At 50.8% G+C, this 27,459-nt stretch overlaps 2 protein-coding genes across 14 annotated transcripts in view; both read right to left on the bottom strand.

Moving 5' to 3' along the window:
- The window catches only part of GATAD2A (GATA zinc finger domain containing 2A), a 114,947-nt gene extending 112,072 nt beyond the window's left edge, over positions 1–2,875 (bottom strand). The window contains exon 1 of one of the 2 annotated variants that reach the window (XM_036311913.1): positions 2,539–2,875. The gene's annotated coding sequence lies outside the window, so the exon portion shown is untranslated. The remainder of the gene's footprint in view (positions 1–2,538) is intronic. The other variant, XM_036311911.1, reaches the window with a different exon arrangement.
- Positions 2,876–16,274: 13,399 nt separating this feature from the next.
- Positions 16,275–27,459, bottom strand: part of MAU2 (MAU2 sister chromatid cohesion factor) — a 27,969-nt gene continuing 16,784 nt past the window's right edge. For 8 of the 12 annotated variants that reach the window (XM_036314988.1, XM_036314989.1, XM_036314987.1 and 5 more), the window contains 12 exons: positions 27,199–27,345; positions 27,026–27,116; positions 25,607–25,710; positions 25,017–25,094; positions 24,671–24,736; positions 23,620–23,706; positions 22,970–23,019; positions 22,678–22,755; positions 22,384–22,495; positions 20,346–20,436; positions 19,366–19,493; positions 16,275–19,118 (listed from right to left, as the gene is read on the bottom strand). In XM_036314988.1, coding sequence (XP_036170881.1) covers positions 19,044–19,118; positions 19,366–19,493; positions 20,346–20,436; positions 22,384–22,495; positions 22,678–22,755; positions 22,970–23,019; positions 23,620–23,706; positions 24,671–24,736; positions 25,017–25,094; positions 25,607–25,710; positions 27,026–27,116; positions 27,199–27,345 — 1,107 coding nt within the window. In that variant the 3' untranslated portion in view covers positions 16,275–19,043. Of the gene's footprint in view, positions 19,119–19,352; positions 19,494–20,345; positions 20,437–22,383; positions 22,496–22,677; positions 22,756–22,969; positions 23,020–23,619; positions 23,707–24,670; positions 24,737–25,016; positions 25,095–25,606; positions 25,711–27,025; positions 27,117–27,198; positions 27,346–27,459 lie in introns of all 12 variants that reach the window. The other 4 variants (XM_036314982.1, XM_036314983.1, XM_036314984.1 and 1 more) reach the window with 4 other exon arrangements.

The following is a 27,459-nucleotide window of genomic DNA, read 5'->3' as shown; positions in this document are numbered from 1 at the left end:
AGGAACGGTCTCTCCACTTTTTTAGCCTGAAACTTGTGCATGGACACAAAGTGGTTGCAAGTTACTCAGGTTTCAAACTGAGTTCATTCCCGTCCTTTGGACCATCTCTCAATGCCAGCATTCATCTACTTGGGCTCCAGAGAGTGCTGAGTTTGGCAAAGCAGATAAAATTAGCTACTGGAGTGAACTTGGAATCTAGGGTGGGCCATTAAAAAAAGTACACATGAGATTTGTAAAGCCACGTAAAAACTTCCTTTGGCCAGCCTGAAGTCATCTAAAACTTAGAGAAATTAAGTCAAAACCCCTGTCCCTTGCCTCTATTCCACCCTTCCTGGATCTAAGGTGACCCATTTCCTGCTTCTTGCCTTGCCTTTCAAATCAGAGTGGCCCACAAACTGAGGAGCCTCTAGAGATCAAGGGGTAAGTCAGAGAGCCTAGGAAGAGAAAATGCAGCAGAAAGACATAAAGGAGCATTTTTTTTCTCCCTGCTACTCCCGATGCAGAGGGAGGAGTAAGGCATGGGACAGGAAGTGGATCAGTCCCACGACTTGACAGTGTGATAATGGACAAACAATGTTCCAGTCCTGTTCCTCCTGCCTCTATACTGGTCTGACACCATGGCTCAAAAACAGAGTAACCAAGGTGGTCATCTGGAAACATCACCTGCTCCCCCCAAATTTAGCAGGTCCTAAGGGACAAGAAAACAGTGATGTGTGTTTTTATTTGTTTTGTTTTTTGCCTCTTTGTCTCCCAATTTCCCCTTCCAGCCAAAATCTCTCTGGCCTCTGGAACCTAAGGTAAAAGTTCAGAGAAGACCACCCAATCTGGCAAGAAAGAAGACTGAAGGGAAGGCACATTTCTCCTTCCAGAATGGAGGGAAGTGGGTGCCACAAAGATAAATAAGGGGATCTTGAAGTTCCAAGAAGAAATGAGGAGACAGTTTATTCCTTAAAGAATCAGGAGGGGAAAAATAAATCTAAAATAAATAAACAAACAAACAATTTTTTTAAAAAAGAGAATCATGAGGGAAACCTCAGGCAAGTGGGAGGGGAACCCTTCTGAATGCAATAGGATCCCCTCAGTGAAGTGAAAAAATTTACCATGTCTCTCATCAGAAAAGAGGAATCTTAAAAAAGTGGAGACACACTTTAGAGATGTGTGGAGCCCATAGGAATAAGACATATCATATTAGCCAGGGCGGAACCTCTGAAGAAGCCAGTGACCCCCTCCAAACATTATAAGATGCATAGATTAGTAGAGAACCCAAAAGAAATGGCAAATAATTTTGAAAAGTTAGTTTTTTGTTTTTGTTTTTCAGAAAACTAAGCATCCAGTCAGATGTATGGGCATTTCAGAGTAATGGAGGACCTCTCAGGAAAATGGAGGCACTCATCAAAAAGCAGAGTATCATGCCCTGGCCAGTGTGGCTCAGTTGGTTAGAGCAACGTCAGGATATACCAAGGTTGTGGGTTCAATCTCCTGTGAGGGCACATACAAGAAGCAACCAATGAATGCATAAATAAATGGAACAAAAAAATCGATGTTCTTCTCTCTCTCTCTCTCTCTCTCTCTCTCTCTCTCTCTCTCTCTCTTTCTTCTTTCCTCTCTCTAAAATTAATACAATAAAAAAAATAAGAAAAAAAAGCAGGGTTCCCATCAAAAGTGGGGATAGCTCAGAAAAGTAGAAAACACCTTCAAGAAGGATTCTGACAGACACAGGAACAACTCAGATTAGTTCAGGGATGTTTGATAGAAGGAGGAGGTCACCCAAACAAGTGGGGACAGAAAAAAGCAACTCAGGAAAGTAGAGGGAAAGGGGACCTACAAAAAGTGGGAGACACCATAGAAAAGTGGGACAACAGCCTAGGGGCCTGGCTCAGTGGCCGATCTATGAACCAGGAGGTCATGGGTTCAATTCCTGGTAAGGGCACATGCCCAGTTACTGACTCGATCACCAGTGTGGGACTTGCAGAAGGCGGCCGATCAATGATTCTCTCTCATCATTGATGTTGCTATCTCTCTCTCTCTCTCCCTTTCTCTGAAATCAATACAAATATATTAAAAGAAAAGTGGGACAACAGCTCAGAGAAGCTGAGATCTCCTCAGAAAATCAGTGTGTGGGGGGTGGGGGGGTAGGATCCATGGAAAGCCAGGTGGTCGTGTCTCCTGGGGGGAGCGGGATCCCTCAGGGAAGCAGAGGATCCCTAGGAAGACAGGTAGTCCCAGAGAGGTGGGGTGCTGCCCTCAGAGAGGCGAGGCCCCTCAGAAAAGTGGAGAGTCCATGAGAGAAGGGGGCTCCCCTCAGAAAAAGGAGTCTGTTGGGTCCCTCACAGAGGTGAGGTCCCTCAGAGAAGGAGAATCCCTTGGAGAGGCGGGGGTTCCCCACAGAAGTGGGGGATTCCTTCACAGAAGCGAGTCCCCGCAGACAAGAAGGTCCGAACACTGGAGGCGGTCCCCTCTCAGAAGCGGAAGCCCCAGAGAAGCCCGGGGCACCGGAAGCCGGGGACCCGCCACCAGCGGCGCTGGCCCCTCACTCACCGAAGTTGCTCGGCGCCCCCACAGAAGGCTGCTAGGTCCCGGGCGGCCTCGGGCTGCGGAGTCGGGTCCAGTCCGCTCGGGTCCCGCAGCGGCAGCTCCCTCAGGTGGGTCCGCGGTGGCGGCAGCGACAGGACGACGGACGGCGGACCGACCGACTGCGCGGGCGACGCGAGGCGCGCTCGGGCGGCGGGGGTGCGCGTGCGCGCGCCGGGGCGCTGACCCCGGGCGGGAGGAGCCGCCGCGCCGCGCTCAGAGCCGCGGCTCGGTCTCGCCGCTCTGTCTCACACTGAAATTGCCCGCTTCGCAGCCCGGCTTCCCCGGTTGCTAGGCAGATTTCGCCTCGCACACTTCCGGGTTGAGACGCGTCCTGCCGAGTGGCGGCGCCGCAGGCCAATGAGGTCCGGGCGGGGCTCCAGGGGTCCGCGCCCCACAGAGGGCGTGTCCAGCCTTACGACGGACAGCGACCGGTGGCCAATGAGCGCGCGGGCCGGCTCGCTCTCGGGATTGCGCCGGCGGCCTGGGCGGGTTCAAGGAGGTGGCACAGAGTAACTGACAGGTGGCCTGCCAATGGTAAAGTAGAGCGGGCCTCAGGACCAGTCAGAGCCCTGTTAGGGCGGGGCTTGGGTTTGGGGGCGGGACACCGGGAAGGGCAGGGCTTGGGAGACGCGTCAATCCGTAGCCGGCTCGCTCGGACCCTGGAAGGCGGTTCGACTGGGCTGCGGGGCGGCCAACAACTGACAGGGCAGGGGGTTCCCTGCAGTGCTCAGCAGGGGCGCCCCACCCACAATGCACTGGAGGCAGCCTGGGCCGGCCGGGCAGGCGAGGAACCGGTGGTGGGCGGGGTCGCGTAAGGCGCGCTCTGAGGAGACTGGGCGAGCTGCGGCCCCGCCTTGTTCTCGAGGATGGATTCATTTGCCCCGGTGCTCTTTTCTGACCAGACTTGTGGGTCCGACCCGCTTCCGAGGAGAATCTTTGAGGATTCTTGCCCCTGGCCCCTGTTCTGAGGAGAATCTTCGGAATTCTTTGCCTGGCCCCAGTTCTGAGGAGAAGCTTCAAAAATCTTGCCCGTGGCTCCTCTCCTGAACAGAAACTTGCAAGTTCTTGCCCTGCCAGTTTTTCTCAGGAGAATTGCCAGGAGAGGGCTGATTTTGTAGATTCGAAACCCCAGCTCTCTTTTCTAAGAAAACTTGAGGGGCCTCGGGCTCCTGCTCCCTTTACTAAGAAGAATTTGGGAGAATTCAGGTCCCTACATTCACTGCCTTTCCCAAGTAGTACATACCCTGCCTCTTCTGGGCATTATTGGGGGCCACTGGTCCTCTTCCTCCGTTGTCTGAAGAGCAATGGGGGCTTTCTGCCTCTGGCCTTCCTATCCGAAGATAACGGTAAGTTTCTACCTTGTGGGACCCTCCCCCAAACAGGAGAAATTTGGAACCTCAAGCACCCCTCCTCTAAACAGCAGAATTACAGATCGATGCCTACTCACTACTTTTACTAAAGAAATGCCATAAAGTTGTGCTCCCTGAGCTTTTTCTAAACAGTGTCTTTCAGGAAAGGTTCCATTTTTCCTAACTATTGTGACCATTTGAATCCTCTTCCCTAGAAAGTTGTGGGGACTTACAGTTCCTTTTTTGGAAAAACTACCCACTTAGCCTTCTTTCCCTTTTTTTGAGGCGAGTTTTTCTGTGCAGCTGTCTACTCTTTCCCAAGGGTCAAATCTGTGGCCCTTCCTGATTCTGTCCCCTGTCTCCCAGTTTCCTCTACTGGGTGGGGCCCTTCCAAGAAGCAGTTTTGCTTTCCACCAATCCCCAGACAAAACCAATCAGTTGCTCAGTGCCACGCCTACCAGGTGTTAGAGGCCTTCACCTATGCCTTCTCCCATTTGGTCTGAACTCCTTGCCTGATTCCCCCTCACCCCCCAAGAATCCAGCTTCGCCCTTAGTAGGGGACCAACTGTCCATTGAATTGAAGGGGTGAAGAAGTCGGCAATGAAAAAGACCCACAATAGAAAATTTTTTTCAAAAAAAAAGACCCACAACACTGTGAGGATTTAATATGGCAAACTTATCATTCCCCCTTTTTGCACAGAAGTGTGCAAGATACTGAAATACCTGAATTATAGGACAGAACTTGTGAGCCAAGATGAACACAACAAAGGAAAATAGGCCTGTTCGGCAAGGCGGAATGTTACACTAAAGAGATACCAAGAAAATGTAGGAATGGAGAGGAGGAAATGATTGAGTGAGATAATGAATGTGAAAGTGCTTTGTAAACCATGAAGCAGTGTATTCGTGTGGAAAGGATTATTGTTATTGTTACAAGTGGGCTGACATTCCTATAAAGAAAGTAAAGAATAAAATCTGAGAGATACAGGGATGGGAGGTTGGCAGAGAGCCCTGTGAGGCCTGCCTCCCTGAGTGAGTTGAGCCGAGACCCAGTGGCAAGACTGACAAGAGTCCTTGGCTAGGGAAGGACGTTACTGGAAACATGAAGGCAGCATGTTTCCAAAGCACCTTATTTGCACCTGTGGGGTAGCATCACATTCTGCAAGTGTCTGAGACAGTCTGTGTGGACAATAAACACTTGACCTTTGATGGCTGACAGAGCTGGGGTCAAACCCACATCTGCCACTCTCTAGCTAGGCCAGTAACTTTCCTCAACCCTATCAGAGGTAAGAATACCCGTCTCCAAAGGTTACAATAAGGATGGTGAGCTCAAAGTGCATTGCACCGTGCCTGGTGCACAGAAGGCCTCAGGAGCTTCTCCTTTCATTCCAGTCACTAACCAGGATGCTTTCTGAGAACATGAATCTAGCCTTATTCATTTAAGTAATACCTCAGTGCTTGTATAGTTACTGAATTGAACTGGGATCAAAGAGCAGCTCATTGTCCAACCCCTTCATTTTATACATGAGAAACTGAGAAGTCCAGAGGGCAAGGTGACTGGTTCCTATCCCACTGCTGAAACTTTATGGCTGGATCCTAAGCTTGCATTATCTTAATCTCACTTTGAACCTATGTGCAGGAAAGGGGCAAAGGGGGACCTGTGCCCTTGAGTCCTTGTGCAAAGCAGAGCCTTGTTGAGAACCTAACTCTCCCTGTGTCTTATCTCTCAGGCAAGCTGTGGGAAGGTTCTGGAAATAGGCCTAATAGAATCTCCAAACTCAAGAGAAAAGGACAAGTGGGGGCCCTGACCCAGGTCAGGACCATCTAAATTAACTTTGTCAAAGGGAAATTGCAAATGAATTGAGGTTATTTCAGGGTTATCCTGTGTAATTTCCAGACTGATCCCTGGAAATGTCAGGACCTATAACTAACTACATCTTACCTTTTTATTTTATTTTTTAAAAATATATTTTATTGATTTTTTACAGAGAGGAAGGGAGAGGGAGAAGGAGAGGGAGAGGGACTTAGAAACATCAATGAGAGAGAAACATCGATCAACTGCCTTCTGCACACTCCCTACTGGGGATGTGCCCCCAAACAAGGTACATGCCCTTGACCAGAATTGAACCTGGGACCCTTGAGTCCGCAGGCCTACGCTCTATCCACTGAGCCAAACCAGTTAGGGCCTTACCTTTTTATTTTAGGAATGCACAGAATTTCTTTGATTCTCTAGAGAAGGGTATGACCTAGAGGCAGAGATGTTGGATTAAGGTATGTCCATGAAGTCTGGAATCCTAAGCATAAGCAAGTGTCTCATTTGGCTGGAAAATTTTATCCTCAAAGAATCCAAGGCAGGCCCTCGCTGGATTTTCTCAGTGGATACAGCATCAGCCTGTGGACTTAAGGGTCCTGGGTTCGATTCCCATCAAGGGCACATGCCTAGGTTGCAGCCTTGATCCCCAGTGGGGGATGTGCAGGAGGCAGCCGATCGATGTTTCTCTCTCATTATTGATGTTTCTCTCTCCCTCTTCCTCTCTGGAATCAATAAAAAAAATAAAAATAAAGAAAAAGAATACAAGGCAGGCCGGTCGGCATAGCTCAGTGGTTGAGCGTTGACCTATAAACCAGGAGGTCATGGTTCGATTCCAAGTCAGGGCACATACCTGGGTTAAAGGCTCAGTCCCCAGTGGGGGGCATGCAGGAGGCAGCTGATTAATGATTCTCTCTCATCATTTTTTTTTTAAATATATTTTATTGATTTTTTACAGAGAGGAAGGGAGAGAGATAGAGAGTCAGAAACATCGATGAGAGAGAAACATCGATCAGCTGCCTCCTGCACATCCCCCACTGGGGATATGCCCGCAACCCAGGCACATGCCCTTGACCGGAATCGAACCTAGGACCTTTCAGTCCGCAGGCTGACGCTCTTTCCACTGAGCCAAACCGGTTTCGGCTCTCTCTCATCATTTATGTTTCTATCTCTCTCTCCCTCTCCCTCCTTCTCTGAAATCAATAAAAATAGATTAAAAAATAAAAAGAATCCAAGGCAAATGAGCATTTGTCAGGGCAAGTGAAAAGCCCCACCAAAATGGATGACATGAGCACAGCTTCTGACATAAAAAAAAACATGACCCACACCAAGGATGGGCTTTCCTTTCCACAGTGGTAGCAGTGATTGCATCTCTCTGCACAAGGTGTGTCCCTTCATGGGTCTGAGAAATCATGTGGACAAACTGGCTAAGTGACATTCACAATCAAATAGGAAAACGGGCGCTGAGCCAGGTGACTGACTACACAGGCAGCAAGGAAGGCAGGGCCTCAATGGTAGAAAAATGAGGGCATGATAGGTGCCAACCTGCAGAGACCTCCTGTTGGTGTTGTAGTCTTGGACAAGGAAGAGTGCCCACTGACAATGAAAAATGAAAGCTAGTTAATAACAGGGAAGGGTACTAAGCACAAAGTTAAAGCCCTCTGGTGTCACTCAGTGACAGTGGCAGTTCAAGTGCACATAGCAAAGTGCCCCCTCCATCATTGCCTCCTAAGATTCTTGGACTAGCCCTAGCCTGTTTGCTCTGGTTAGAGTATTGGCCTGCAGACTGAAGGGCCATGGGTTCAATTCCAGTCAAGGGCACATACCTTGGTTGCAGATTCAATCCCTGGCCCAGGTCAGGGGCGCGTGTAGGAGGCAGCCAGTCCGTGTGTCTCTCTCACATTGCTGTTTCTCTCTCTCTGTCTCTCCCCTTCCCTCCCACTCTCTCTAAGAAAAATCAATGGAAAAAAAATATCCTTGGGTGAAGATTAACAAAAATAATAAAGATTCTCGGGCTACATAATTCATTTGGGTTGAAATGGCCTTGGTTCTCTCAGGAAAAGGGTAGTAAAAAGTCAGAGTCTGTTTCTATGTTGAGACCTCCAGGCTCCCTACCTTTGCCTGCCACCCAGACTGGGCCAGGCTTGTCCTTGCTGCTGCTCGGCCTCTAACACATCTGTTCACCAAAGCTCCGGTCCTCTTTATGATAATTTTCTCCTGGATTGCTACTGAAGCATAGACAAGAGAGGCAGGAGAGAGAGACTTGCCCCCAGACATATAGAAAGTATAGAATACTGTTTGGTCAGCACAGATTCTCCCTTCTTCCTCCCCTGTGGGTGGGCATTGGGCTGGCACTGGGTGGTGGCAGGGTGAGCACTGAGAGGGTAGGCCTGGAGTGAAAGAAAATACCTAGTGCCTCCATTTTATTTATTCTTTTGGACAAGTAACCTTTAGAGAGTTTATTCATTCATTTCTATAGTTGGTATCTGAAGGTTCCCCATCCCCTCACCCACAGGCAGCTGCTGTCACTAGTCTCTCTCTCTTGCATGTCTCTCCAGGGTGGTTCTGTTCCACACACAGAGGCCCACTTTGATTTTGTGCATACCTAGGGGCACAGTACGCATGCTCTGATTTTTTATTTTCATTTTATTTTGTTTTTATTGATTTCAGAGAAGAAGGGAAAGGGAGATAGAGAGATAGAAACATCAGTGATGGGACAGAATCATTGATTGGTTGCCTCCTGCACTCCCTCTACCGCAGATGGTGCCCGCACTCAGGGCATGTGTCCTTGCCCGGAATGAAACCTTCAGTCTGCAGGCCAATGCTCTATCCACTGAGCCAAATTGGCTAGGGCTGCTCTGATATTTTAAATGGAAAGCAAGTGTTCTGATAGGGGAATCCTTACTACGGATGGGGGCAACACCCTCAATCAGTGGCTCAGGACTGTCCTTTGGGATTTGGTTCCAGTCTACACCAGTGATGGCAAACCTATGACACATTTTTTTGGTTGATTTTTTTCTTTGTTAAATGGCATTTAAATATATAAAATAAATACCAAAAATATAAATCTTTGTTTTACTATGCTTGCAAATATCAAAAAATTTCTATATGTGACACGGCACCAGAGTTAAGTTAGGGTTTTTCAAAATGCTGACACGCCGAGCTCAAAAGGTTTGCCATCACTGGGCTAGACTATTCCTGAGAACTGAGCATCTGCAGCCCCACGTTGTGGTCTACCCTTCCTTGGGGCCTAAAAAGGAGAAAGGTCCTAGGATCCTTGGGTCAAGGGTATTTCCTCATGTCAAGGGTTATGAAAGGCCATCACCTTTTGCCCACATCTAGAGACTAACTGGCACTACCCAGTTTGGCCCAGTGGATAGAACATGGGCCTACAGACGGAAGGGTCTTGAGTTCGATTCTGGTCAAGGGCAAATACCTTGGTTGCAAGCTTCTCCTCAGCCCAGGCCCTGGTCAGGACGTGTGCAGGAGGCAGCCGATTGATGTGTTCCTCTCACATCAAGATACTTCTCTCTTTCCCTCTCTCTTCCACTCTCTAGAAATCAATGGAAAAATATCCTTGGGTGAGGACTTAAAGAAAAAAAAAATTAGAGACTAACTCATCTTCTTATTAGTGCAGGAGTCACTAGGACCCTCTTGTCTGGAAACCTTTCCTTTGCTCCAGGTGAGAGCTAGGAGGTTGCAGCTTAGTTGCAGGTTGGGTGCAAAGGCCCAGGTTCCCCTTTTGGAACTGTCACCCATGGCTATTCAGAGGCCTGTGTTACATCTTGGATGCTGTGGTAAACAAGTCAAGGGGCCCTAACCGGTTTGGCTCAGTGGATAGAGCATCGGCCTGCGGACTCAAGGGTCCCAGGTTCAATTCCGGTCAAGGGCATGTACCTTGGCTGCGGGCACATTCCCCAGTAGGGGGTGTGCAGGAGGCAGCTGATCAATGTTTCTCGCTCATCGATGTTTCTAACTCTCTATCCCTCTCCCTTCCTCTCTGTAAAAAGTCAATAAAATATTAAAAAAAAAAAAAAACAAGTCAAGGGGGGCCGGCTGGTGTGGCTCAGCAGTTGAGCATCGACCTATGAACAAGAAGGTCTTGGTTCGATCCTCTGTCAGGGCACATGGGCCCAGGTTGCAGGCTCAATCCCCAGAAGGGGGCGTGCTGGAGGCAACCAATCGATAATGTTTCTCATTGATGTTTCTATCTTTCTCTCTATATTTTTTAAAAAGTCAAGGTTGGGGGACAGGCTTCTGGGAGAGTGAACAAGGGGATTTCAACTAATGATGATGAAGAAGAGTAGTCTCAGGGCATGACACTGACCAAGAGACCTCCAGCCAGGGGCAGATATTGGAGGTTTGTGAACAGGTAGATTTGAGGAGAGACCTGAATCTTAGCAAGGACTCAGCCTGGGGATGAGCATTCTGGGCAAAGGAGACAGCTGATACTACAGTCCTGAGGTGGCTGTGAGCACAGAGCCAACTGACATAGGGGCCTGGGAGGAGGTGGGATTTTATTCTGAGGGGAAGAAGAGGTAAGTGTGCTGCAAAATTCTGTGAGCTCCGTTTTCCCTGAGTCTGGTTTGGACTCAGTAATCCTCCAGCTCTGATTTCATTCCTACGTTCCTTTATTCAATGTGTTTCAGCCCCTAGGGGTGGCTAGACTTAGCAAATGAAAGCACAGGGCACCCCGTTAGATTTGAAATACTCCTTTAGTGTAAGTATATCCCAGAGTGTCAGAGCTTCTTCCATGTGCTGAGCCCCTTCTAAGAGTCAGCCTGGGTTTGAATAATCCACTTCACAGGACCCCACAGCCTGGTGCCTTTGGAGGAATTGGCCAAATGTGAAAATCAGAATCTAGTGAGGCTTGGGAGAGAGAGATGAACCAGCTTCAAAAATCTACTTTGGCCCCATATTGTGACCTTGAGCTGGTGATTTCTTTGGGCGCCCCAACTCTTGTTAGATGCTCGCACTGCATTGATAAAAATGCCTTTGGCATCCCCCACATCAAAGATGTGTGTCATGTTGTGTGGACATAGAGCCAGACTTAGCTTCTGGTCCTTTTCACGGGAGTTAAGAGCAGGATGGGAGTATGTTCAGCACTTGTGCCCCCCTGCCCCCATCCTCACTGGCTGTGAGCACCAGATAAGGTGTAAAGTTTGGAAGATTCTGGAGAGAGATGATGTGGCCATGGGCCACTGGTCCTGTCACAGGGGCTGAGCTGACACAGCCATGGGCTCTGTCTTTGTGAAAAGTTCACCCTAGCCCTGCACGCCACAGCCAGGCCAAATCTGGGTGTGGCCTGGGCCATTCCCAAATATAGCCAGGAAGGGACAAATGACCCCTGAAAAATAATCTGCTTAAGTCAAGGCTTTCAGCCTGAGGAGAACTAGATGCTGAGAGAGAAACAGATCCTGTGAAAGAGGGATTTGGGTGTGGCCCAGCTGGGACTTCCCTCTGTCCCAGCCAGAGGACGGAGGAACTTTCCGGAGGCAGGAAAACTTCCTCTGGAGATGAAGTCCCCTTTCCTGGGGATGAGGTGGCTCAGGAAACAGCATGGTGGCTGCTGGTCAGGGGGTTATGGGCCCTCAGATTGGGCATCTGGCTCTGAGGCATCTGGTTTGTAGTTGGGGCCAAGTTGAGCCACTGCCCTGGCCAATGTCAGAAATGCCCTGGTCTCTGGGTACCTGCTATTGAATTCCATGTTATAGGTGGGTCAGCGACCCTGTCTTTGTCAATATCACTATCTGACCCATGCCTCTGCCACCATTCAGTCCTACATAGTGCTGGCAGCCCCAGGCTCAGATAGTTGGCCTTGAAGAAGTGGGCACAGCATTCCTCAGAAACCCATCTTGGTGGCCATGTAGCAGATGTTTGAAACATCCAGCTCTGCAGCCTGGCCAGGGGAGGTTTCCTCTCTGTCCTGTCACCACATCTCCCACACGCCCCTTGGTTATCCCTCTTTACAGTGCGCACTCCTATTTGAGGCCCATCGTCAGGCTCCTGGTAGAATGTCCACTCCCTGAGGGCAGGGACTTTGATGTGGTTCCTGCTGTGTCCCTAGGTGCCAGGCAAGTATTTGGCGAGTAAGTGAGGAAATGGTGTAGCCCTGACACCAGGAGAACCCTAGAACCTGCATCTCCCACCCCAAGAGTTACAGGTGAGGAACTGAGTGGCCCTGAAGTGCAGGTCATCCCACATCCCCGCAGATAAAGACAGTCTGGTCACAGTGAGGTCTGACCATGTCCTGCCCTCCCTCCCTGGTGCGGACGCTGCATGGACTGCTGGCACCCCCTGGTGGCCACGCCTGGAGCAGGCCAGGTCGCTGACAGCAACTGGTGAACCAAGCAGAGGAAGATAGTGTGGGAGATACACTTCCGGTTCACCATGACACTTGTGAGCAGTTTTGTACTTAACCCTTGAGGGAGCATTTGCGCTCAGAACTGTGTCGTAGCGGGACCTCTTCAGGGCCACACAGACACTCGCTCTGGGCAGAGCACACCTAACTGCAGGTGGAGTCTGAACTCCGCATTGCACAGACACTAAGTGTAGGGATAGGGGTTAGAAATGACACTTAGGCCAAAACCGGTTTGGCTCAGTGGATAGAGCGTCGGCCTGCGGACTGAAGGGTCCCAGGTTCGATTCCGGTCAAGGGCATGTACCTGGGTTGCGGGCACATCCCCAGTAGATGTGTAGGAGGCAGCTGATCGATGTTTCTCTCTCATCGATGTTTCTAACTCTCTATCTCTCTCCCTTCCTCTCTGTAAAAAATCAATAAAATATATTTAAAAAAAAAAAAAAAAGAAATGACACTTAGAACAAAGCTAACACACAACTGACAAAGTGGCACATCTCCAGAGAGCTGTGTGGCTGAGAGCTTTTCAGCATACAGGACAGGGATGGGGCAAAGGGGCACTGATCTGTTTTCCACAAGTTAAAAAGGTCATGTTTTTAAAAGTGACATTTGTTGTAGTAGCCATAGTATTTTTCATGAAGCATCACTGTAACAGTCCCTTTAACTATTTTCTGGTCTTTGAAAAAAGTGTTAAAAATATCAAAGTACTGAGGAAATCAAATTCATATAGAAACAAATCATTTCCTTTCCTCTCCAAACCAATTGTACTATAATCTTACCATGTAAGCATGAATTTGGGTGAAATAAACATTTAAATTTGTCAGCAATCCTCCTCCTCCTCTCTGCCTCCCTGGGGACCATAGCAGCCCCCTCCTAGCGGGTGGGTGGATGGGGATGCAGAGTAGGGCTTCCAGGGCCATCAGGATCCAGCTCCCTTGTCCCAGATGGGGTGGGCATCCCACCCTCTCACTCCAGCATCAGTGACCCGTCCAAACTCTGAGCTAACTGGGGTTGTGTTGGGAGAAGAGGCTGGTGAAGTTCAAATCAAGGAAGTGATGTCAGATGTTAAACAGACTGGACCACAGAGGCAGGACTACCTGCCTTTCCCTGAATAGCTTTCTTTGTGGGGATATATAAACCCAAAGCTCAAAGAGGCCAAAGGGTGAAGCCAATACATATCATGAACATTGTCTTTATTTTTTTTTTCTCTTTTTCATGGACATTTTCAATTTCCAGACCCCCTGGAGCCTATCAGCCCAGGGTGTGAGTGAGGTCCCGGCTCCCTTGCAAAACAGCAAGGTCCTGTTGGTATTTCTGGAGGGAGCCTGGCTACTGTGGCTGGGTGTGTGGATGCAGCTCGGACAGTTGTCCATGTGGCATCTGCTGAACCTGCCTGGAGTTGCACCATGTGCTCTCTCCTGGGCTTCCCCATGGACCTGCCCACCATTTGCCAGGCCTTGGCCAGGGTGTTCCAGGTGATGCTGAGCAGCTACAGGGAGAGTACCCCTGACAGGGGACAGGTGGGAGGGAGCACAGAATGTTCTCTGACTATTCAGGAAATAGGCTGGACGACATCCAGGTAGGAGGTATGACGGGGGCTAAGGGATGGGTGTCAGAAATGGCCACGAATGGGCAGGGTAACCAGCAGATTTCTGAGGACTGGGGTTTGTATGTGTCAAAGACGAATTATGATCCCCGCCCCAGCCATTTGATGCTCAGCTAGCTGCTTTGGCTACCTCCTGGCCTCTAAGAGGCCCACTCCTGTCCTCCTCCCAGTCCCATGGCCACCTCCTGTCATCCACTTCCCAAGTCTGTCCTGCAGATACCAAGGACTTCTTTAAACAGTGTCCCTTTGTGCTGACCAGTCCTGCTAGAAAGAACCTGTTTGGAATTACTAGAGGTTCCCAAAACTCTACGACCACAGCAGCTACTCCTTGTTCACCAACATCTGGTATTTTGTGGAAACTTCTCTGGCAAGTACTGGTTAATTGGAAGAGGTCCTGCCTCCTCAGCAGCATTCCAGGGCACTGTCCTGCTGCCCCCACCTGAGCCCAACTGCTTGGCCACAATAGGCAGGTTTCTTGGCATGTGGGCCTATCCTGTCTGGTTCCTTCTCACCATCCTCTTGCATCTCCTGCCTCAGGACCTTCCCTGAATGTCATCCTGATGGCTTCTGCCCGAGTTCCTCACATATGTCCCCCACGTGTATGAGCGATGGGGGTCCAGACTTAGTCATGCTCTGTCAGCAGACCTGGCTGGCAACAGGCTCTGCGATGTTGTCTGCGAGGCCTGCTTGGAGACATGAGGTGGCCACTAGGAATCTTCTTACCAAAACATCTTCTCAGGTGCTGGGTTCCTGAAACTACATGGACAACGGGAGTGAGATGACTTTGGAGGCTTTCTATGGGCAAGTCACTCACTTCCATGTGTTGGTGAGGTTCCCAGGTCCCTAGCTGGCCAGGGCCAAGGTGACTTCTTGTGTCAAGGATCACTTCTTGTAACAGCAGCCATCTCAGGACCAGCCTGCCGGTTCCACTATGGGCTTATGGCAATGTTCTGGTTGACTGAGCTCAGGACACACTTTCTGCATAGGGGTTGTGAGGCTTACAGGGAGGAAATGACATCCAGCCGACAGCCAGAGCCTACCCCAAGTGAAGAAGTTGCCTGAGCCAGGTTGGCAGGGTCGGGGCAGAGGCAGCCAGATCTCAATGGTGGGGATGGCAGGGTTACTGTGCTGGGGTGAATCACCCACACATCCACTGGCCAGCAGTTTGGCCCCAGGACCATGGCCCAAAGGAGTCCTCAGATGTGCCCCCGGGAGCAAGCAGTTTAGGCCACCTGGGCACCACCTCACAGTGCAGGAATGACTGGAGGGCTTCAATGCAGCAGAGGTGGCAGCTCAGCACCATCCCTGCAAGTTAAAATCATGGCACAGCCCTGGCTGGATGGCTCAGTTGCTTGGAGAATCCTTCCATGCACCAAAAGGTTGCAGGTTCAATTCCCAGTCAGGACACATATCTAGGTTGCAGGTTTGATCCCTGTCAATCAATGTTTCTCTCTCTCTCTCTCTCTCAAATCAGTAAACAAAACATATCCTTTGCTGAGGATTGGAAAAAACAAACAAACATGGCACAACCCAAGAGAATCGAAAACACTTGTTTAAACAAAAATGTACAGCACACCCACAGCAGCACTACTCACATTTGCCACAAGAGGGAAGTAGCCAAACACCATTGATAGATGAAAGATGAACAAAATGCCCACCCACACAAGGAACATTACTCAGTCATAAAAAGGAATGAAGCGCTGATTCACTGCAACATGGATAAACCTAGAAAATATGCTAAATGAGGGAAGCCAAACACAAAAGGCCAACTGTTATATGATCCTATTTATTTTTAAGATATATATTTTTTATTGATATTAGAGAGGAAGGGAGAGGACGAGATGGAAACATCAATGATAGAGAATCATTGATCGGCTGCCTCCTGTATGCCCCCTACAGGGGGTGGAGCTTGTAACCTGGGCATGTGCCCTTGACTGGAATCGAACCTGGGACCCCTCAGTCCACAGGCGGATGTTTTATCCACTGAGCCAAACCAGCTAGGGCTATATGATCCCATTTATATGAAATGCTCAGAACAGGCAAATCCATAAACAGCAGATTAGTGGTTATCAGGAGTGGGAGAGGGAATGGGGAGTGACTGCTAATGGGATCAAGGGTCTCTTTTTCAGGTGGTGGAAAAAGTTCTAGAATTAGAAAGAGGTACTGGTTGTACAACATTGTGAATATTTAATACCACTGAAATTGTGAACATAAATGGTTAATTTTGTGTCCTTTACATAAAAACACCTGGAAAGAACTCCCCAGGAAAATGGAGGCTGGTCAAGGTGTGTGAAAAAGTCTGTGTTGAGGGCCATGGAAGAACAGACAGTGCTTCAGGAGGCCTTGCCTGGGATGTCTCAGGGTTTCCCTCCCCTCAAGGCAGGGCTGGACCAGTGGAACATCATCAGCAGAGGGGAAGATTCAGGTTTCCACCAGGTCCTCCAGTCCAGTATGGGCTCTGCACCCTCACACCTGGTGGGTTAATATAAGTCCCTAGAGCCCTGCTGGCTGGGTAGGGCAGGCAAAAGCTTGTCCGGTGGTGCAGGATTAGGGCAGAAGGCAGGACAAGGACACAGTGAGTGATAGCTACTGCAAGTGATTTTACTTTGAATACAAAGAAAAAGAAATCCACAAACAAGAAGCTATATTGTATAGTTATGTCTTTTAAACAATGTTTTGCATTTATAGATTTGTTTTCCTGATTAAAAGCACCAGTGAAGTTACAGGCTGCTAAAACCATATTACAAACCCGTTAAAAAGATATTATGCCAAACATACTTATTAAAAACCCTTTAACAAAACAAACAATGCAACCACAAGCATATCCACTGTGCCAGGCAGCCCTTACTCAATTGTGCTCTCAGTCAGTGGGATAGGGAGTATTTACCCCAGGGAGAGGACCCTCACCATGCCTGTGGCCACCTGCAGGAGGCAGCTGTTTTCGAGGGAACCTGGGAGCACCTCCAGGACCAGCACCCCAGACCAGCAAGCCCAGGGCCACTTCTATTAACAGGAGGAGGTGGGGAGAGCACATGAGGGTCTGACCAATTTTTAGCAATTGACCTGCCAACGAAATCCTGCTATTACTGTGTGCCCAAGAGTTTGGAATTTTTATGTTATTTTTTCAAACATTTAGCTATATGACACTTATGCAACATCTCTCTGGTGGCTCACTTGCTACCTGTCTTAAATTCTTATGATTGAGAAACTGTGAGACACTCAATGTGGACTCACAGAAAGGTATGTATGACAGCCTGATGTTATTGGTAGATGCTGCATTAAAGGGAGGTTCAAAACCATACACACGGTTTGGCTCCCATAAAGCTAAGTGGAATATTAAATGTTGAGTACTGAATTTTTCATTGTAAACTTAAGAACTTATCCTTAACTTTACACACACATATAGATAACAGAGTGGTCACTAAAAGCACTTTAACATCGGAACAGACATTAAGTTTTGAGGTTCTTATTTAAATTGTTCTACATACAAAATGCCCTAGAAGCAAAGAAAGGCTTAAATAAATACACAGAGACAAACATGTGCAACAATTGAACTAATGTGGATACAGAGAAGTTAGACAGTGTGGGATCCAGGCTGGTAGGCGCAGCTTATGGCGAGATGGGGGCTCCATCCCTTGAGTGGAGGGGAAGGCCCCTGATGGAGGAGGAAGACAGAATGGGGACAGCTTATGACTGGGCTTACACCCTCCTCCACAGGCCTCACACACTCAGGGGTGTCAGCAGAGGGAGCAGCGCTGAACACCCAGGTTCTCCTGGGCAACACAGGGATGGTAGGTCCTCTTGGGACAAGCCCTGGAAAGCCTGCCCCTCTAACTGGTGACTCACCTGCATGCCTGTCACTGGCCCCCAAGTGGGCAGCAGGGCCCTGTCACAGGCCTGGTGAGGGCAGTGGCCCAGTGCAGGGTGATCTGCTAAGAGTCCTGCTTGTGGCTAAGGCACACCCAGGCTCAGAGCCCAAGTAGCTACCTGAGTAATCCCATATCCTAACGTTCCTTCCATCACAGACAGAGGCTTCGAGAAGCAGCCTTCACAGTGCAAGGGTAATGAGACACAAACCAACAAGCCACTCTGACCAGCAAGACCACTCACCACCCCTCAGTGGGGAGCTGCCCCCAGGTGCCAGAAGTTGGAGGGGGAGGCTGCCTTGATTGCCCCCAATCCCACCATCATCACTGGGGCACCTCCTAGAGTATCCAAGAGGAGCACAGAATCAAGCACACTGTCTGAGCCTGGCAGAACTTCCTGGGGGGGAGGGAGGGTTCCAGCTTGGGAAGAGGTTTCAATGCTGTGCCGAGACCCACGGTAGGTAGTCCTCCCTCCCAAGGGCCAGGTTGGCTGGGCTCCAGACATCTGCAAATATCCTCTGCAGACGAGGCCACAGAGCTGCCTTCGTTCAGCACCCTGAGTTGGACTGAGGAGGGTCCTCTCCCCTTTCCCCTGCTTCCTACCCCACAATACAGACACTGATGGGGGAAGGCAGCTGGTGCAAACACAGGAGTCTCAGCTCCAGCTCCAGCTCTGAGAATCAACACACATGCATGTGCACATATGCACGCGCGCACACACACACACACACACACACACACACCTGTATCTACTGCACATGCACACACACACTTGTCTACAGTATGCACACACATGCACACCCATGTTTACAGCATGTGCACCCCCATGGCCAGACAGTGATCCAGTCAAGGTACAGATGTTTGGAAGGCGAGTTCATGGGTCCCCTGACCAGAGGCACTAGTTGTCAGAAGGATGGACGCTGGAGAGAAAGGCAAGCTGGGAAAAGTGTTGTAGCAGGACATGCATTTTTGTCCCTGATGTGCATCCTCACTTCTTCCTTTCAATTTTTGGCCAGAAATTGGCATCTTGCCTCTAAGCTCTGGAAGCTGCTGTGAGAGCAGAGGAAACACTCCAGCCTGGCACAGAAGTTCAGGCAATGGAAGTCACGTGGCAATGCCTCAGTGGTGCTGCCCATCCTGGCACTCCCCATCCAGATACAGTCCCAGGAAAGTGTAACTTGTAGTAGGACTGGCAGTTCAAGTCCACTTGAAAGGATGGCTCTGAAAAATTGGCTCCAACGTTCCACCTGCAAGCCTCAGCACCAGGGTCCTGATTCACAGCGGTAAAGCTGGCCAGCCCTTCCTGGGAGGGTGGGAATTGGCCCTGCACACTCCCCGGGGACTTGGAAGCTCTGGGAAAGAAGCCTGGGGACACCATGCCAGCACGCCTCAGAGGAAAGCGCGAGTGCTGTCTGTGTGGAAGTCAGGGACACACTAGGCCCCACGGAGGCCTTGAGAAGCTGGGTGGTCCCCTCCAGGGGTCTCAAAGGAGGCTGGCCAGGCTGGTGTTGGGTCCATTCTGAGCTTGGAACTGCACAGGCGGCGGGCCATCTGTCCACTGCAGGAAGAGAGAACACACAAGTGAAGTCCTTCTGAATCACCTGCGTGGGTGACTAGTACCATTTCCCACATCCAAGGGGCTCCTGAGATGAGGCTCAGTTAGGAATTGCTGGAGATGGCAGCCAAGCATATACTTCCTCTTCAGGAAGTGTGCCCCACACCCTGAAGGGCTGCACGCAAGGTAAGCCAGCCCCGAGGAGCCAACCACCACCCCCATTCTGTCTTCCCACACCTCGTGCCTATACCGTGATAAGGTTATGCTCGGGGAGGCTGCAGGCCTCGATGTGGTCCTGGAGCAGCTGCTGAGAGAAGTTCTGGTGCATTTGGGCGGCTTCGTGGGCATCCATGGCATTCCCACAGGCCTTGTTCAGGTCTGAGGGTAAGACACACATGGGTGAGCCTGCCACCAACCCCACGGCCCTCCCCTTGGGTATAGGTGGAGCCCTAAGGGCAAACCCAGGCTCCAGCTCTGGCTGGTAGTGCTAAGTGGTTAGAGCGCCGGTCCACACACCAAAGGGTCACAGGTTTGATTCCCGGTCAAGGGAACATACCTGGGTTGCAGGTTCATTCCCTGGCCCTGGCTGGAGCACGTGCGGGAGGCAAAAAAACAACACCCCGGCTCCACCATTGGGTTCCTGTGCACCTGGCAAATCACTGGCCTTGAGCCCTGTCTTGGGGTCAGTTAAATCCACCTGCCAGCAGCCCTCGCAATGCCCTCCTGAGTTTCTGTGCCATGTCCTTAACATGGGTGATCAGCGGGGCCCACGCAGAGGCTGGTTGGGCAACGAAGGTCCCTCTGCAAACAGGAGTTGGCTAGAGCAGGGCACCCAACACCCACTTCTGAGGCAGGAGAACTGAACAAGTCCACAAAATCCACTGCCTCCTCCTCAGGGCCTAGGGCAAGTCTCTGTAAATAGGGGAGCAGCCACCTGCTGAGCCCCCGCCCTGCACCAAGAGCATCCCAGCCAGTCCTGCCAATGGGATAAGGATAAGCACAAGGGCTCACAGTCCAAGTCTTCACCCAGATGCCAAGAATCAGCCTCACAGGTCCTACTTTGAGCTGATGCCATGACTGAGTCCAGTGACCACTGCCTTCAAATGGCCTCCTGAGAAACTGGGAATGCTAGAACTTGGGCTGTGGCATGTAGAGGCCAGTCTGAGCAAAGGCCAAGCAGGGCTTACTCAGCATCTCTGATCTCTGGGAAGGGCCAGCTGCCATACTCACCTCTCAGCAGGGCTGACGACCACAACTGAACTGACATGTCCGGGATCTTGCTGGCCAGCTGCATGGCGGGCACCACCATGTTGTTACTCTCCTGTGGACCAAGAGCAGCCAGGGAGTGGGGGAGGCGCAGGGACAGCTCAGGCCCACCTGTCAAACCTAGCCCAGGCTATGCCCTCCTCCTGCTGCCTGGCACACTCCTACTTCTACTTCAGAGCCCAAGATCATTCAAAACATGAACCAGAGATGCAGCTAAAGAGCTGCCTTGCCCACCTTTTCCTGCACAAGGTGGCTTCTGGAGATTTATAAATAGATGAGCCAGGAAGGTTTGGTTCTAAACCTGGATCTGCAGTTTGAGGCTGTGACCTTCATCTCCCCATCTGGACATGAGGTCATTAAAGCTACCACACTGAGACACAGGCACACAGCCTGTACTCAGTGGGGCTTCATGCTTCCCCTAGACCAGGGGTGGGCAAACTTTTTGACTCGAGGGCCACAATGGGTTCTTAAACTGGACTCAGAAGAAGGAGCTGCGGCCGTGTTTCCCGACGTTGCCATGTTAACACTGCTGCTGGTGAAGGAGCGGAGGGGAGAGCAAGAGAACCCTCCGCTCTTTTGGCTCCGCGGGCCGGACAGAACAGCCGAACGGGCCAGATCCGGCCCGCGGGCCGTAGTTTGCCCACGGTTGCCCTAGACACACACACAGGTCACTGTCCTCACTGTGCTTAGAGGCTGAGGGGCAGGGTGACAGAATGTTAAAGAAGAAGCAGAGCTGCACTCAGAAGGAAGAACCCAGAGGTCATCCTTTTTCTTTGGGGGCGGTAACATCCCCAGCCATGGCCATCAGTACCTGAGCAGCAGGGCCAGTTAGCCTTGGCAAACACTTGTCACACAGTTGTGGGGAGGAGGACCAGCCAGGCTCATTTAAAAAGCTAATTTTTGACCTAGCTGATTTGGCTCAGTGGATAGAGCGTTGGCCTGTGGACTGAAAGGTCCCGGGTTCAATTCCAGTCAAGGGCACATGCCTGGATTGTGGGCTCGATTCCCAGTAGGGGGCATGCAGGAGGCAGCTGATCAATGATTTTCTCTCATCATTGATGTTTCTCTTTCTCCCTCTCCCTTCCTCTCTGGAATAAAATAAAATAAAATAAAAATAAAATAAAATAAAAAGTAAAAATTAAAAAGCTAGTTTTTAGGGAGCTCCGGGGTTTGGTCAGATGGAACTTTAAAGGTCAAGACACCTGACCTGTGTCACCTGTCTTGTGAAAACAGCTCAAGTGAGGTTGGCTAAGTTATGGAGTAGATGCTGCTTCAAAATTCTTGCTGCTGTTAAAAAAGCTCTAATACAGTGGTGTAGGGAAAGACAAGATGTAAAACTATAAAACATCCTGAGAAACAAAACCTATGGGTGGGCAGGGGCGAGCAATGAAAAAATCCAGAAGACAGAGGTCATGCTATGATTTCCAACTTTGCTTCTCAGAGCTTCTACGATAAACATGTCATATTTTGTAATATGGACAAATGCTTTTGTTAAAAAATTAAAGGTCTGTGAGGTCAATGGGTGAGAGCAGGCGAAGATGCACAACTGATGGGGAGACCGGGAGTGCCAATCCCACCAGAACCAGCCCCAGGGGCCACTCTAGGTGAGAGTGAAAACAGGAGACCTGAGGACACCATGTGTGCTGGGCAGAAACAGAACCCAAGGGATTCTGACTATGGGGACACTCTCCATCCCAGGTATTAACACACACAAACGGGAACCTGCCTTAGCCCTCCCAGCTCCAGGAAGCCCCAACCAAGCACTGGGTCTGTCTGCCCCATAGGGCTACCCTCCAGGGACCCAAAGTTCCCCGGGCCTGCCCCCCAGGCTGTGTGAGCCAGAGCACCTCCGCCCTTGCCAAGCCTCATGAAGCAAAGAGGGCTGGGGGAAGGGTGTCACTGAGACAAGATAATCGAGGGGCACAGGATGCAAAGCACTGCTTGATGGTGACCCCCCAAGTACCATGCTGGCCCTGTCCCTCAGCCTGGCCTGGGCACTCACCCTGTGGTTCCCCAACACGTAGAAAATGTGGCCCAAAAGCACCAGAGAGCAGGCTGTGAGCCGGTTCAAGTCCTCTGCATTGGACATCTTCAGAGTTTCTCGCAGAAATCGCCTACATGAGGGGAACAGACTGAGGCCCCAGTGAAATGGCTCTGGGGGAGAAAGAGGCAGCAGCAGCCTCTCAGCCCTGAGCAGAACCCGCCTGGCTGGGGCACAGAGGGGCTGAGCATAAGCTGCCAGGGAGAAGCCCACCTAGAGGGCCAGCCCAGGCTGCCCGCCCTCAATAGCACTCACTTGGCCTCATTGTAGCGTCCCTGGAAGAAGGAGAAGAGCCCACGCACGTAGAAAGCCGCTGCTCGAAGGCAGTGAGAGCTGCGGGGGGAGAGTGAAGCGTCATAATTTGGTGGGTTTGTAAATATAGCAGGGCTACAAAAGGGGAGTGGGCGATGGTGGTAGAAGTGATGGTGCAAGGTATTGGTAGTAACAGGGCAGTCAGGGGCCCCATAGGTGGTGGCACTACCCCAGAGAGCAGAAAATACATAAGACAGGCAATGGTAAAGTAGGACCTCAGTGTGGGGCCATGTACCTGACAGGGAAGCTGTGGTCTGGGTTGATCCTCTCCAACAAGCTGTATAACTGCAAAGGAAATGTCAGTTGGGATCACTCTGCATTTCTAAATGTGAGAGAGTTTGGCCCCAACTATGCTAGTAAATTGATCAGGGCTGCCTGCAACTTCCTGATAGCGTTGAGTCCTCATCCTGAATCCCACGCCTGGGCAACCTGCTGGTAGAGGGGCAGGATCTAGAGCAGGTGAAGTAACTAAAAGACACTGTATGGGTTGCTCACTTCCTCACACCCCCATGGGAATCAGCCTCCAGTGTGAAGGGTCTGGTGCAGGGTCCTTGCACCCTCAGCCTACCCTGCCCTATGCCAGGTGAGGGGGTCACAGTGCATGGTCCAAGAGGTCTCACTGTGATTCTACAACAGAAAGCTCAGCAAAGAAGAAACTAAATGTGTTCTGGGAGATTTAACAAAGCTTGGCTTGTTTTTAGCAGGGAGAAGTGTTACTTAGCCAAGGATTGTTTCTCCCCCAGATGTGGCCTCCCTCAGCCACACTACACTCTAAGGATAGATACGCTGGGGCTGCTGAGATTGCTGGTGCCCAGGACACCTCCCACCCTAGCCCCTGAGTAAGAGTTGAAAGAAAGGATACCAAACATGAAGCATGTCACCTACTACCTCTTGGTGTCTATTTCCTTCCCGTATATACACACTCGCCAGGTTGGTTACAATGAAGGCCCATAGCTCCTGGTGGTTGGTGAGCTGAAATGGGGACACAAGGCATTAAAAGTTGGCTGCTTACGGCATGGGAGCTACCCAAACACTTCCTGGTGGCTACTGTGGAACCTCCCATTCTCTTCAATTCAGACACCCTTCTGCGCCCCCCCCCCCCCCCCCACACACACACACCTGCCTCCTAAACCCAAGAACAGTACAGCTGTTAGTTCTTTTGGTTATAAAACCATCATCTGTGTTATGAGAAATGTAGGAAACCAACTGCACTGATCCTGTCCTCAGAACACACTACATTTTGGTCCATTTTCTGCTTGTTTCTCAGGACTGAGACCCAGGCAGCCACTGCCTCCAAACCATGGTGACCCTCAGACACTGTGAGCACAGATACAACAGAGGTACATGTTGGTCCTGGAAAGGCCCCCACCAGGAAAGAGGCCAGAGATGCTACTAATGGCCAGTGGTGGATAGACCACTGTCCCCAGTTCTTGGGAACCGAGAATGGCCAAGACAGGGATCAATATGAGAGGCCCAAGTATCACCCAGGCCCTGATCCCCAGTGGGGTTGAGCAAGCACAGTGTGCAAAAGCTTGAGGGTGCAGGGGAAGTGCAAATCCCACCCGCAGGAAGTGCTCTGGTTAGGTCGTTGTAGGACCACACAAAGAGCTCTGTTTTCGGTCAAAGGGGTTGGGTCTGAGTTCTGATTGCACCACTTCCCTGCCATTCCCTCTTGGCTAATGGGGGATTCCATGGGACACACAGTCAGAGCAGCAGCAGCAGTGAGGATGTGCTTGTCTGGTCCTGGAGCAAGGTGGGCAGAGCTGAGATCTGCCACTGGGCTGTTGACTCCACGATGATGTGGCACTAGCCCTAGTGAAGCTTCCAACCAGGCAGCAGCAGGTGGCCTCTGCGGCTGTTGTCCTCATCACAGCCCATACCTGACTCCTTACTAAGAAGCACTGCCTGCCCCATGCAGAGAGGGCCAGCACCTTACCCGCAGGGCTGTGGTGAATTGGGCTTCTGCGTTGTCCATGCAGTTGACGGAGACACAGTACAGGCCCTGCAGGAAGAAGGAGGCACTGAGGACTTGAGGCCTTGCCACTTGCCCAGGACCGTATGGCTACACATAGACGAGCCTGACCAGTGACTTATGAGCCAGGTACACCTGAGCTTTTGCCCTGGTGAGGGGGCAGAAAGAGACAGCATGCTGGGTTACTCCCTTCTCCTGGGACCTAAGTCAACTTGGACTTAAGGTGTCTGATAGAATGAAGTCCACTGGGGTGATTGTCATGGGGTTACTCACTGGAATGGGGCTGGGGCAGGCAGTCCTGCATACTCACCAGCAGCGTGTGCAGCTGTGCAGCGTGATTGGAGAAGAGCCGGGGTGACTGTTGGCACAACTGGCAGACCTGTGAGATCTGCCGAGAGAACATGCCCAACGTCACAGGACCTGTAACCTGGGACCCAGTGCCCACACCCTGCCTGCCCTCACCTGGGGTATAAAGTTCTGGTGGGTGTGTCCACTGTGGGGCAAAGGGCAGCCCTAACCTCCTTGAAGACAGTGATCCGTCTGTGACCTGCCTTCTCCCCCATTTCCAACCTGTCTCAGTTGTCAGCACCTTTGCCCTGCTCAAGGGCCTGTGCCCTCTCAAGAAGTTGGTAAGTAGGAGTTACATGCAGCAAGGAGAGCTCCATCTTCCTTGGGCACTTCTAGAAATTGCCCAGCTTTTAGGGAAAGGGCCACTGATTTCTGTACCAGATGTCTGATCAATTGTGCCCATGTAGGGTCACCAACTGCCAAGTTATAGTGAATTGACACAGACAAATGCCTTGCTGATGTGCACGGGCAAATGTATATTCTCCTGTGATAACTTCTGGAATTCGGCAACTCCAACCACCTTCCCCGCCCTCCCATCCCCAGCAGCCTCACCTCCTGTAGTGCGGTGGCCTTATGTCCTGTGACAAGCCTGCACATGATGATGTGCTCAAGCAGGATCACTTGGAAGGAGGATAGGATGGGGCTGCAGTCGAGCACTGGAGGTGAGAAGGGGATGAACATTCAGGATGCAGCTAGAGAAGCTGAGAAGATGCTGACCCCTGGTCCAACCTCCTACCATACTGACCCACTGGCTACCAGGTCTGAGCCTACTTGTTCTGCTGGGTACCACGCCAACACCTAGCCCAGTGATGGCGAAACTATGACATGTGTGTCAGAGGTGACACACGAACTCATTTTTTTGGTTGATTTTTCTTTGTTAAATGGCATTTAAATATATAAAATAAATATCAAAAATATAAGTCTGTTTTACTATGGTTGCAAATATCAAAATATTTCTGTATGTGACACGGCACCAGAGTTAAGTTAGGGTTTTTCAAAATGCTGACACACCGAGCTCAAAAGGTTCGCCAGCACTGACCTAGCCTGTCACTTTATTCATGCCCACTGCACCCTAGAATGCTGGGTTTACCGACCTGTTCAGGTGGGGAAGGAGATGGGCTCATAGCAGTTTCTGGTGACTAGAGTTTTCTAAGAGTAAGAAATCCCTGGAGGGGCTTGTTTTCCACTCTGACCCACCACAACCCAGTTGGGTGCTCAAGAACACTCCAGACACAGTGGGTTGACGCTGCCCAGGAGAATGATACTGTGTGACCACCTCAGGCAGCAGCGGAGAGACCTGATTCCTGGCTGCCCCAAGTGGCTATCCTCACTTTGGAACTAGACAGCGGAGACCTTCCCCAACTTGGCCAGAGGGAATGAACTATGATCCCTGAGGGCTTTGTATCTTTGGCTAACGGCTTCTCCTCCAGCAGTGCTGACAAAGGGTACAGAGACTGGGTGAGCAGGTTAAATGGGGACACTGAGTCAGAGCTCTGGGTTCCTGCTAGTCAAAGGTCCCTGGTCCCACAGGATAGATTAGTCAAGCATCCAGGAAGAACCCACAACCTCTAGGCCATCTGCTGTCAGCAAGAGCCAAATTCAGATCCCAGCCTCAGGCTGAGCACAGTCCATGTCACAACATGGGTAACAGCAGACCCCATTTCAATGGAGCACCGTTGTCTCGGCAGACTCGGGTGGGATCAGCTAACTATCACAGCTGTCTTGTGTAGTGGGGTGGACAGGATGAGATGGCACAAGACCCTTAGCCAAGGATAAAAGGTCAAGCCTAGGCCCGCCTGCTCTGTCCTGACCCGTCACTCTCATCTGCCAATTAGAGTAACAAGACCCATGGGATTCATGGAGACTGCTTGGCACTGCGGTTCTACAGGGTTCTCAGGCCCAGCATGAGGCAGTGGCCAGGCCACAGACCAAGCGGCACAATGGCCATGTGACCCACCCAGCCCAACGTACTCTTGAGCTTCTCCAGCTGCATGAGTGCCTTGTCTGTGTATTTCTGCGCCTTCTCCAGGTAGCCAGCCTGCATGGAGTGCATCACAGTCACCTGGTGATAAGACCAGACGGTGGTGGTCAGTAGGGTCCTCTCCTCACCCACCTGGTCCCTGGCCTTGGCCCTGGGGACTCACCAAGTAGACAAGCACACACATGTGCTCCTTGGGCAGCCAGTGGAAGAGGTCAGCGGGGTTGCTGGGCAAAATCTCATCGTCATGCAGAGTGGAGATGGTCTGAATGCACTGTTGCAGCTGCTTCAGGCATGGCTTCACACTCTTCACCTGCAGTGAGTGGGCGATACTGCACACCTGAGTACCTGTCTGCTCCCAATAGGTGCCAGCTCACCAGTCCCTTCTTCCCAGGAGCTCCCACCACACCCACACCTGCAGGAAGCC

Source organism: Myotis myotis, unplaced genomic scaffold (assembly GCF_014108235.1).
Source record: "Myotis myotis isolate mMyoMyo1 unplaced genomic scaffold, mMyoMyo1.p scaffold_m19_p_6, whole genome shotgun sequence".
Taxonomy (NCBI): Eukaryota; Metazoa; Chordata; class Mammalia; order Chiroptera; family Vespertilionidae; genus Myotis; species Myotis myotis.
Note: the sequence above shows the minus strand (reverse complement) of the source record. Positions and strands in the feature narration are given on the sequence as shown.